The sequence below is a fragment of the Tachysurus fulvidraco genome, chromosome 16, assembly GCF_022655615.1.
Source record: "Tachysurus fulvidraco isolate hzauxx_2018 chromosome 16, HZAU_PFXX_2.0, whole genome shotgun sequence".
NCBI classification, from domain to species: domain Eukaryota; kingdom Metazoa; phylum Chordata; class Actinopteri; order Siluriformes; family Bagridae; genus Tachysurus; species Tachysurus fulvidraco.
In genome coordinates, this window is record NC_062533.1 from 534,199 (window position 1) to 546,159 (window position 11,961).

Below are 11,961 nucleotides of genomic sequence, written 5' to 3' on the forward strand. Positions count from 1 at the left end.
ACTGAGCTCCTTCTTACAGGAGAGCAACATCCTTGAAGAGTTTCAGTCAGGTTTCAGGCCCCATCATAGCACAGAAACTGCACTTGTTAAAGTTACAAACAACTTGTTCTTAGCTTCGGACCAAGACTGTATGTCCTTATTAGTTCTACTTGACCTTAGTGCTGCATTCGACACTATAGACCACAACATTCTTCTAGATCGCTTACAAAATTACACAGGTATTCATGGACAGGCTTTAAGCTGGTTTAGATTCTACCTGTCAGAGCAATACCATGTTGTAGAATTAAATGGTGAATCCACCAGTTTACTACCAGTTAATTATGGGGTCCCTCAAGGATCAGTTCTAGGACCTCTGCTTTTCTCTATATACATGCTTCCATTAGGGAACATTATTAGAAGACATGGGATTAGTTTCCATTGTTATGCTGATGACACACAGTTATATATCTCATCAAAACCAGATGAAATATCCACAGTGTCCAAATTAACTCAGTGCCTTAGAGAGATAAAAGACTGGATGAGCTGCAACTTTCTATTGTTAAACTCTGATAAGACAGAAATACTACTCATAGGTCCAAAAACCAATGCACAGAAACTCTCACAACTTGACTCCCATTTAGAGGGATGTACTGTTACTAGTAGCTCGACAGTGAAAGACCTCGGTGTTATATTAGACAGTAACTTGTCTTTTAAAAATCATATCGCTCATACTACCAAAACAGCGTTCTTCCACCTTAGAAACATTGCCAAGCTGAGAAACATCCTGTCTGTATCTGATGCTGAGAAGCTAGTTCATGCGTTCATGACCTCTAGACTGGACTATTGTAATGCATTACTAGGTGGTTGTCCTGCATCTTTAATAAATAGGTTACAGTTAGTCCAAAATGCAGCTGCCAGAGTTCTCACTAGGACAAGAAAGTATGACCATATAACCCCAATTTTATCATCTCTACACTGGCTACCTGTTAAGTTTAGAATTGACTACAAACTGCTGCTACTTACATACAAGGCTCTTAATGGTTTAGCTCCCATGTATCTAACTAGTCTTCTAACACGTTACAATCCTTCACGCTCTCTGAGATCACAAAACTCAGGACTTTTGGTAGTTCCCAGAATATCTAAGTCTACTAAAGGTGGTAGAGCGTTTTCTTATTTAGCTCCCAAACTTTGGAATAGTATTACTGATAGTGTTCGGGGCTCAGACACACTTTCCCAGTTTAAACGTAGAGTAAAAACTCTCTTTAGTCAGGCGTACACATAATACATCCCATAATTTCATGCACCAGTACATCAGACCAGCACATTTTTATGAACAGCAGATATGTTAATCCCTTTCCACTGCTTCTCTCTTTGTACCTATCCCGAGGCATCCAGACACTGTACCAGCTCCCAACGTCCTCTGTGGTACGAAGCCTTTGGACCAGTGAGTCCACTGAGCTGAGGCCGACTCTAAGAATCCTGAGACATCTCCAGTTAGACTCTGTGGTACTCAGGAGATCAGAAGTCCTTGAACCTCACACCAATACAACATTTAACTGACTGTATATTACAATCACACCCCCAGTGTCACCCATATGAGGATGGGTTCCCCCTTGAGTCCGGTTCCTTTCAAGGTTTCTTCCTTTACCAATTTAAGGGAGTTTTTCCTTGCCACTGCTGCCTGAGTCACCTCAGACTTGCTCATAGGGGAATAAATACATACACACTGTGAACTATATACATCTAATAATAATCTAGAATTTTTATTCTGTTAATTCTTATTTCTTTTATTATTCGTTAATTCCTTTATCATTATGTTTAAATTATGTTTACCTTCTGCTCTGTGTTTGTTCTGTAAAGCTGCTTTGAGACAATGTCTATTGTAAAAAGCGCTATACAAATAAACTTGAATTGAATTGAATTGAAATTCTAGTGTTTTGGCTCTCTTATTTGTACCCCAGGTGTGTGTGTGTGTGTGTGTGTGTGTGTGTGTGTGTGTGCATGTGTGTGTCTTCATGCACCCTCCATTTTCAGTTCTTATCGAGCACATTAACTCAAACTCCCATCTTTCTAGCATGTACAAATTTAACGGCTGGAACAAGTGCCACTACTGGTGGTGGTATCCACTACACCACCATCTAGACTGCTTTAAGATGCTGTCAGGTAGTTAAAAAAAAAGAGAGAGAGGAGGAAAAACAAAATTGAAATGGAGGAGAGTTTCACTCAGTGTGAAATGGCCATAAGTAAGAGAATAGTTGATGTAGTCCATATTCCTGATAACCAGTACAATAAAGATTAAAGGCTCGACTCAATACTCATAGCAGTGTTTAACAATATACCAACACTCTTTTGTTGGAACATTTCTGTGTGTCTGTCATTCCTGGTCCTATTAAATATACCAAGTCCTTGAATCCTGAACTGATTACTCTGTGAACTCTAACCCTAGACTGGCTCTTAACTCTGTACATCTGTGTACCTCATTTCATGTTCAACCTTTTTAACCACAGGGTTGCTGTGGATCTGGAGTCTATCCCAGAAATACTGGACATGTGATAAGAATCCACTATGGATGAGATACCCATCAATCATATTGAAGTATATTATAGTAGATAAGTAAACATAGAATTGTCTGTCTGGCTACTAGGGATGTAACTGAACACTAATATATAATTTGGATTAAACAGACACATTGACAGAGAGCATCACTAACAGGGATATTATATTAAAACCTGAAGCAGAAAGAGTTGAAGCTTGAAGCTAGCCTTACAATCCACATCTGGATTACATGTACTACATCCAACAAATCATTCACACACATAGAAGATGGAAAAAAGGGGGTGTATGACATCAGTATTATAGCAAGATAATGAAGGGAAATTAAGACCATTAGACTATTTTTCAAATAAATTGGATCCAGTAGCAGTTGAACTGCCTATTTATTTAAGATCTGTAGGAACTGCTGAAAAAGCAGTTAATCCTTCTCGTGACATTGTAGAATACAGTGAATATTTCCAGATGTAGTAACATCTACTCCTTTAACAGAAAACAGCACATATGTCAGGAACCAGCACGGTGGTTGAGAGATAATGTCTTACTTGAAAATGCCAAATGTCAAAATGGAATGCTGTACTGTACTAAACCATGTGTAACTGTTGCAAATATTATATTTGTCAATATAATATATAATAATGTGTTTATTTCATGTCTATAGCACCCAACCTGTATCTGTGTCTATAGCACCTAACCATACCTAAATATACATTGTATATTTCTATGTGTATTAACCTGTTCATACTGTAATCATACTGTAAATACTGTACATCTTGCGCTTGCTGCTTATTCCACTTCTGGTTAGATGCAAAACTGCATTTTGTTGACTTGTACATGTATAATGACAGAAAAGTTGAATCTAATTTTATCTAATCTAAAATTAAATTGACAGGTCCAAATTAAAGGAGATGCCATCACAGAATCCAGACCTTGCACTATTTGTAGATGGATCAGCCATCATAAACCAGGCCGCAGTATGTAAGACATGCATTAATCACAGAATATGAAATAGTGAAAGTTGAATCACAGCAGGACATCTCTATGCACCAGCAGAGTTAATTGCCCTAATAGAAAATTATGTAAATTAGCACAAGGCAAAAGTGTAACAATTTATACTGATAGCAGATATGATTTTGGCATGTTGTGGAAACAGAGATTTCCTTTTTAGGTAAATTAAAAGCACACACAATGGCCTAATTTTTGTTCTCCTGGATGAAGTCATATTAACAAAATCCAGCACTATTTGTAAATGTGCAGCACATACACAGAAAATGACTCCATTTCACAAGGAAATGCCAAAGCTGATGCAGCAGCAAAGGCAGCTGCACAAAAATCCTCTATGTACAGGAAACTGTGTGCATTTTGAGAATATGTACTCCCACAGCTGACCTCAGGCATGTTGCACAGCAAAAGAAAGAGCAGCATGGAGAAAACCATGATGTGTGGTAAGAAATGGGGGTTTGGTACATCCCCAATGACAAACCATGCTTGCCAAATAAATTGTTTCTTTACTATAACAAAACAGGACAGGAACAGACCGCAACGCACAGTAACAACAGCAGGTATAATAATTGGCGCCCCCCTTCCCACCCCCAGGACTTGTATGACACAAGAACCAGAAACCGGGCAGAAAACATCACCACTGCCCCTTCACACCCTGGACACACCCTGTATAGTGCTATTTATGTGTGTATTGTGTAGTATAGTGTTATTTATGTGTGTATTGTATAGTATAGTGTTATTTATGTGTGTATTGTATAGTATAGTGCTATTTATGTGTGTATAGTATAGTATAGTATAGTGCTATTTATGTGTGTATTGTGTAGTATAGTGTTATTTATGTGTGTATTGTATAGTATAGTGCTATTTATGTGTGTATAGTATAGTGTTATTTATGTGTGTATTGTATAGTATAGTGTTATTTATGTGTGTATAGTATAGTATAGTGCTATTTGTGTGTATAGTATAGTGTTATTTATGTGTGTATAATATAGTATAGTGTTATTTATGTGTGTATTGTATAGTATAGTGCTATTTATGTGTGTATAGTATAGTGTTATTTATGTGTGTATTGTATAGTATAGTGTTATTTATGTGTGTATAGTATAGTATAGTGCTATTTATGTGTGTATTGTATAGTATAGTGTTATTTATGTGTGTATTGTATAGTATAGTGTTATTTATGTCTGTATTTATGAGAGTCACAAACTGCTGGAACCAAATTCCTTGTGTGTCAACATCAACACACTTGGCCAATAAATCTGATTCTGATTCTGAAAATAAATTTATGCATGTAAGACCATGCACCAAAAGGAGGAATGTACAATATCTCTAAATATTGGTACACAAAGGGCTCCCAAAAATGTTGTGAAAGATGCTATGTTATAACATTAAATGGCTTTTAATTAAAGACAATAAGAAAGAGAAACACTAGGACCAATGAAACAACAACAAACCAAAAACAAGAACTCAGCATAAACCTGTTGTCTTGGGCCTATCATTGAAACACAAGGAACAGGTGTGTTAATGGATTAAGGGTAGGGCAGGGGAACACACGTGATACACAAAAACAAAATCACACGGCACACAACAAAACCTGCCAGAATGTCCCTCCTAGTGTCCAGGCAGGGAACAGTCCAAGCCATTCCTGACAAATAAATTGTGAACCTTATAACTCTTGCACATGCCTACAAGTGTGCAATTTAACTTTCACAATGTGTGTTAAATATTTATTTGTCTACTAAAACTGTTTTGCATTGGAAATTGAGTTTTTTTTTTTAATTAGAATTTATTTTTTGCACAATGCAATTAAAGACAAACAAGTGTGTGAACTTGAAAGGAGTTTTATTTTTATGTTTTTGCATAGTGATTTATTTCTTTATTTTTTGTAAAAGATTCATTACATCTTACAGTAAACAATGACTTTCATCTAACATTTTAATACTCCTCTCCCTCTTCTTCTCCCTCACCTTCAATGGAGTCAACACCAACTTCTTCATAATCCTTCTCCAGGGCAGCCGTGTCCTCTCTGGCCTCAGAGAACTCGCCCTCCTCCATACCCTCGCCCACATACCAGTGCACGAAGGCACGCTTGGCGTACATCAGATCAAACTTGTGATCGAGACGGGCCCAGGCCTCGGCAATGGCCGTGGTGTTGCTCAGCATGCAGACGGCCCTCTGCACCTTGGCCAGGTCTCCACCTGGAACTACAGTGGGGGGCTGGTAGTTGATGCCCACCTTGAACCCAGTGGGACACCAGTCCACAAACTGGATGCTGCGCTTTGTCTTTATGTTGCCGATAGCAGCATTCACATCTTTGGGCACCACATCACCACGGTACAGCAGGCAGCAGGCCATGTACTTGCCGTGACGTGGGTCACATTTTACCATCTGATTGGCGGGCTCAAAGCAGGCGTTTGTGATTTCGGCCACAGAGAGCTGCTCGTGGTAAGCCTTCTCTGCAGAGATTACTGGAGCATAGGTGGCCAGTGGGAAATGAATACGGGGGTAGGGCACCAAGTTGGTCTGGAATTCAGTAAGATCGACATTGAGGGCACCATCGAAACGGAGAGATGCAGTGATTGAGGACACAATCTGGCTAATAAGCCTATTGAGATTGGTGTAAGTAGGACGCTCAATATCTAGGTTCCTACGGCAAATGTCATAGATGGCTTCATTGTCTACCATAAAGGCACAGTCGGAGTGCTCTAGGGTGGTGTGTGTTGTCAGGATGGAGTTGTAGGGCTCCACCACAGCTGTAGACACCTGGGGAGCTGGGTAGATGGAGAACTCCAGCTTGGACTTCTTACCGTAGTCAACAGACAGGCGTTCCAACAGCAAGGAGGTGAAACCAGAACCGGTTCCACCACCGAAGCTGTGGAAGACCAGGAAACCCTGGAGCCCTGTACACTGATCAGCCTGGAGAGATGATTAAAATGTTGATTTATTTTCCAAAAGAATATCTATAATTTTACAAAGGAATTGCCTAAAAGGTGCTCACCAGTTTCCGGCACCTGTCCAGTACCAGGTCAATCAGCTCCTTGCCAATGGTGTAGTGACCACGAGCATAGTTGTTAGCAGCGTCTTCCTTTCCTGTGATGAGCTGCTCAGGGTGAAACAGCTGACGGTATATTCCAGTACGCACCTCATCTAAAGGAAAAAATAAATCAAATATAAATCAATTATATTAACGTCCAGAGCACTAGTAACTGAAAGTCATGTGCCATAAGATCTTAATCTTACCTATGACAGTAGGCTCCAGATCCACAAACACAGCCCTGGGGACGTGTTTTCCAGCTCCAGTCTCACTAAAGAAAGTGTTGAAGGAATCGTCTCCACCTCCGATGGTTTTATCGCTGGGCATCTGTCCATCTGGCTGGATGCCGTGTTCAAGACAGTAGAGTTCCCAGCAGGCATTGCCAATCTGGACACCAGCCTGACCCACATGGATAGAGATGCACTCACGCTGTGGAAACAAGAAGGACAGCTCTATGACATTTTAATTTTAGCTGTATGCCGTATTTGTTGTGCTGTTGAACACATTTAACTTCGTGGCAGCACAGATATGAAAATCAGATTGCCGTGGTGTTGCTCGGCATGCACAAAGCCCTCTTCTCCTTGGCAGACAATTTATTATTTGTAAATTTATTTGTATATTTGTATTTAAATAAATGTTTTTTTTTACCTTATTTTTATTGTCAGCGTGTTGTTTACAACAAATGTTTTACACTAAAATAAATTCCTTGTTTGCGTAAGCATCCTTGGCAATAAATCTCCTTCTGATTCTGATTCTAAATGTCCGTTATTATTTCATACAAGGAAATAATTAAGTGAGAAACCTTAGAATAAATATATTATCAAACAGTGTAAAATGTTTAGTAAATTCAGTACAAAGTTGATTGAAACATTATACAGTATTGCATACATTAAGGTTTAATAAACTTTTACATAACGATTTTACAAATGTCACTCATAAAGTATGAATAAACTGATCGGTAGCTAACAATTTTTGTGGTAGACAAATAATAAGACAGATAATACTTACCATTTTGAAGATGGTGGCTTTAATGTGTATCTAAATACAAGCTTCTTTAAAAAAGTTGAACTTGACCTTGAATTCTCAAAGTTCAAACGTAATGAGTCTGTAACGAGTACAGGAATGGTCTTAAATTTGGGGGTGGAGTTATGTATACTTCTCGGCTCTGTCGTCATGGAGACGGGACATTTCCTCTTCCTGATTTGACTCTCATTGGTGGAGAAACGCTAAGCCGCACTCCATTGGTGCGTCTTTGCAATCAGAGTTTAATGTCACAAATAAGTAATACCTATAAATGAACATGAAATATTACACAACATACCTCGTTCTGCACTCCTAATTGATCATATACCAAGTAATTACTAGGCCCGTATCGCCGATAATGATACCATTACCGAAAGTTTTCTACTTTTAAAAGCAGGCTGTGTCATGGTTTATGAGGTGAACTGCATCATTAATATGATAAATCTGAATATATTTTTTAACAACCAAAACTTTTTATGACTTTTACTTTCAAAACACTTGTAATTAGTTGTATGTTAAAACCCAGCGCTCATAATCCTCATGTTCTGTGTTCTCTCTGGTTGTGATGTTACTAATCCTCATGTTCTGTGTTCTCTCTGGTTGTGATGTTACTAATCCTCATGTTCTGTCTTCCCTGTTCTCAGTTTTCATTACAGCCTGTGTTTTGCTCTGTGTGATCACAGTCTGGTTCAGATCTATCTATTGCCTGATGTTTAAGGGGTTTATCTACCTTCAGATATGTTATGATATTTAGATACTGTATAATGAAAGATCCCCAGCACTTTTCTGCACACAGCCTGAAATACCCTTCTTGATGAATAATATACAATCAATACTTGAATTCTGAGTTCATCTCCCCTGAACTGATTTGTGTTTAAATTCAGTTATAATCATATGTAGTGATGTGGTACTGAGGGGGATGTGGTAGCTCAGTGGTTAAGGTGTTGGGCTACTGATCAGAAGGTCATGGGTTCGAACCCCAGGTCCACCAAGCTGCTACTGCTGGGCCCTGAGCAAGGCCCTTAACCCTCAGTTGCTCAGTTGTAAGTCACTCTGGATAAGGGTGTCTGCTAAATGCTGTAAATGTACTTACAGTTGTCAGTTTTACTGCTGATCAGAACTGCTGAGGGATTTTAATCACATTTCTTTTGTCTTAGTGAGTTTATCTACACATCAGTAATGGAGCAGTGTCTCTACATACTCCTGTTTTATACAGGTGAGAGAACTCTGTGTGTGTGTGTGTGTGTGTGTGTGTGTGTGTGTGTGTGTGTGTGTGTGTGTGTGTGTGTGTGTGTGTGTGTGTGTGTGTGTGCGTGCTGATTTAAAATAATTTCTTGTTTTGCACCAAAGAAAAATTTGAAAAGAAAAAATGACAAAATGTTTAATGACAAAATGTTCAGGATGAAGTTGCACAATCAAATGAAGGAAAATTACAAGAAGAGTTACTTAGAATAAGTAAATTTTGTGACTAAAACTTTTTTTTAAATGTATCCACAGGATTTGTTCCTCTCGTCCTGTCTGTCCCTCGTCAGTACTATCTGATCCAGCAGGGGAAACCCTAGGGTTTCATCTTTAGGGGGTTTTAGCCCTCAGTGAGAATTTAAAACAAGAAGAGTTCTATATTATATATTATATGACAACTCTGGTAATAAGAATAGTGACATTTCACTGCGTTTGGTTGCCGTCTTTGCATCTTTCCGCCGATTAACGTTATAGATAAACACCTCCAGCTCTGACTGCGCGTGCACGCTGCGCGTACCTGTGCTTCTCCGTTCTAATAAAGCAGACAGCTGAAGACGCACTTTTGAAATACTACAACACACGCGTGTAAAGTGAAACTGAAAGTGACGTGACATACGGCCAAGTACGGTGACCCATACTCAGAATTTGTTCTCTGTATTTGACCCATCCAAAGTGCACACACACACACCGTGAACACACACACACAGCAGTGGGCAGCCATTTTTATGCTGCAGCTCCCAGGGAGCAGTCAAACTGATAAATAATTTTCTTTCCCATCGATGACATGTCCTGCATTTTAACGTCATTTTTATTGTTTATTTATGAAAGTAAAAATGATCCTTATAGTTTTAGGGTGGCTGAGATTACAGACAGGGGGCTGAAGCCACCCTAAAAAAGGGCTAGAACCGCCCCTGGGTGACACAATTCACAACGCATTCGCCTGGAATCCTTTTTGACGCCGATTATTACAAACATCTCCCTCATATATGGCCATGTGTGTTCAGGAATGTCCTCGTTGTTAGTTATTTTAACATCGGTGACTCCCTCTGAATGAACATTAACATTTTGTAGGCGTGCTGCTCATTGTTAGCTCCGCTATCCTTAGTCTATGTCTGATAGCCAGTAAATAATACAGTACACCAGTCACATGGGGAAAAAGCCGCACAATGATAGGATGATAGGCTGGAAACAGCGCTCAATGAGAAGAAATAATACTAAAAGTAACGAGTCCGTTTGGGAAATGTAAGAAGTAAAAAGTACAGATATTTGTATAAAAATGTAATGAGTAAAAGTAAAAAGTTGTCCGAAAAATAAATAGTGGAGTAAAGTACTGATACCAGAAAAATGTACTTAAGTACAGTAACGAAGTATTTTTACTCCGTTACTTCCCACCTCTGCTCAGTAGAGAATGTTGAGTTGTAATAAAAATTGTGAACAATGTATTTTTTTAAATACTAATTGGATTGAACTGGAAAAAATATAAGAATTTCTTATAGCACATTTCAGACACTGGGGAAATACTTACTTGTTCATTCTACCCAGGTTTACCTTTTTGTCATGTTCCTGATGTTTTGTCAGCAACTTTTGAGAAATATTCTTTAAGGGTTTTATTGTTGTAAAACATTTGTAAATAAGAAAGTCCATCTTAACAGTAAGTCCATATAAGGGCATCTACATCACGCTGCTCCAGCTTCTATTTGTCTGAAGGAAGCGTGAACGGATGCCCGGGGTGTGGCCAGCAACGCAGCGTCTCATTCCTTTCTCAGGGAACCGGGTTACATACATAACCTGGTGTAGTTCCCTTTCGAGGGAACTCAACGCTGCGTCAGTGCTGACGCTATGGGAATGCCAATACCCACACCGCCACGCACCGGTCGATGACTGCGCCAGAGGCCGTGAGAGAGCACGAACAGACTGGAAACAGCACATCATGTTGTTGTGGGGTGAAGTAATTATACTGACATACTTGCCCCTTAGTGACACATGTTTTCGGATTGCGTAGGAAACCTTCCGCGCCCCCACTAAGGAGTGTATCTTAATTTGCACGAGGTCGTGTTGGAAACACAAGATCAACTATTAAAAGTTGGTCTCACCTTGAACGCAGGTGTCCTTCGAAGTCCCCTCGGTTTTCTAACAAAGGCTCCTCTCCAAGGTCTCCTACTTAAACTATTGTTTGAATCTTTAAATGAAGGAGGCAGACTTATACCTTTTTGTCTTTTCAGGATCCTCACAATGGGAGACCTTGTTTTTATTAAAAGTAGTGTAATACAAATAGGTGTGTGTAATATATGTAAAATAAAAAGAAAAAGATTACAAATAAAAACTTACTTCAAATAATCAAACAGTATTAGATTAAGTAAAAGGTATTAAGATGCAAAGATTATAACAAACCAAGAAACACTCTCCAAGTGTAAACTTGTGTTTGTTCTATGATGCAACTAAAGTATAACATGCACTAGGCTGCTTACAATAGAATGCACACTCAATGTGATTCAAGGCAGGCTTTTATACTTTTTTACTGTGGCCAGATAGATTTGGCTGTCAGGTTTGGCTTTGTGCCTTTTAGACGGCTACCATCTTATTTCATAAATACTTCTCGGTTTCCCAAACATATCTCGCCAGCCGACTCTGTGTGCGCTGCTAATGTCTTTTCTTTTCTAACCTCACGGTTAACACTTCTATATATGGTCATACTTCCTGCAACTTCTCAGGCTGTGATTATATAGAACTGAAGCTTTCTCTTGCCGTGGAATTTGACAGCAAGCTATAAAACACTGCGCATGCGATTACTCCCTGTGAATACACAGAAGGCTTTACTTTTAACAGCAGGCCTTGAAACACGTGTGTGCAGATACTCTCAGTAATACACAGTAGGCTTTATAAGTGTTTACTACAAGAAAGTTTAAAGTAAAATACACAAGATTAATCTAATCAACTCTATTACATGAGGACACATGATTATAAGTAAAAGAAAAGCATTTCAGAATTTTCTTGAACAATCTGAAAATAAAACATAATAACACATAATGCATTATAGTCTTCTTTTTTCTTTTGGACACTTCTTCCAGCTGTCTAGGTACAGCATCTGATCCCTCGATGTCTTCTTTTAAACACTCATATTCAAATCTCAA

General features: G+C 38.9%; 1 protein-coding gene across 1 annotated transcript; it reads right to left on the bottom strand.

Moving 5' to 3' along the window:
- Positions 1–5,356: 5,356 nt before the first annotated feature.
- Positions 5,357–7,735, bottom strand: LOC113638508 (tubulin alpha-1B chain-like). The gene is made up of 4 exons (XM_027139780.2): positions 7,574–7,735; positions 6,772–6,994; positions 6,530–6,678; positions 5,357–6,447 (listed from the first exon to the last, which is right to left on the bottom strand). Exons 1-4 carry the CDS (start codon positions 7,574–7,576, stop codon positions 5,467–5,469), a joined length of 1,356 nt encoding a protein of 451 aa, XP_026995581.1. The 5' UTR covers positions 7,577–7,735; the 3' UTR covers positions 5,357–5,466.
- Positions 7,736–11,961: the final 4,226 nt, after the last annotated feature.

Bases quoted from the DNA above. Each gene is read 5' to 3' on its own strand.
- LOC113638508 (XM_027139780.2), bottom strand. The intron at 6,679-6,771 runs GTAAGATTAAGA...TTTTTCCTTTAG, and splicing joins TCTGGAGCCTACTGTCATAG to ATGAGGTGCGTACTGGAATA. The intron at 6,448-6,529 runs GTGAGCACCTTT...TCATCTCTCCAG, and splicing joins TGGACAGGTGCCGGAAACTG to GCTGATCAGTGTACAGGGCT.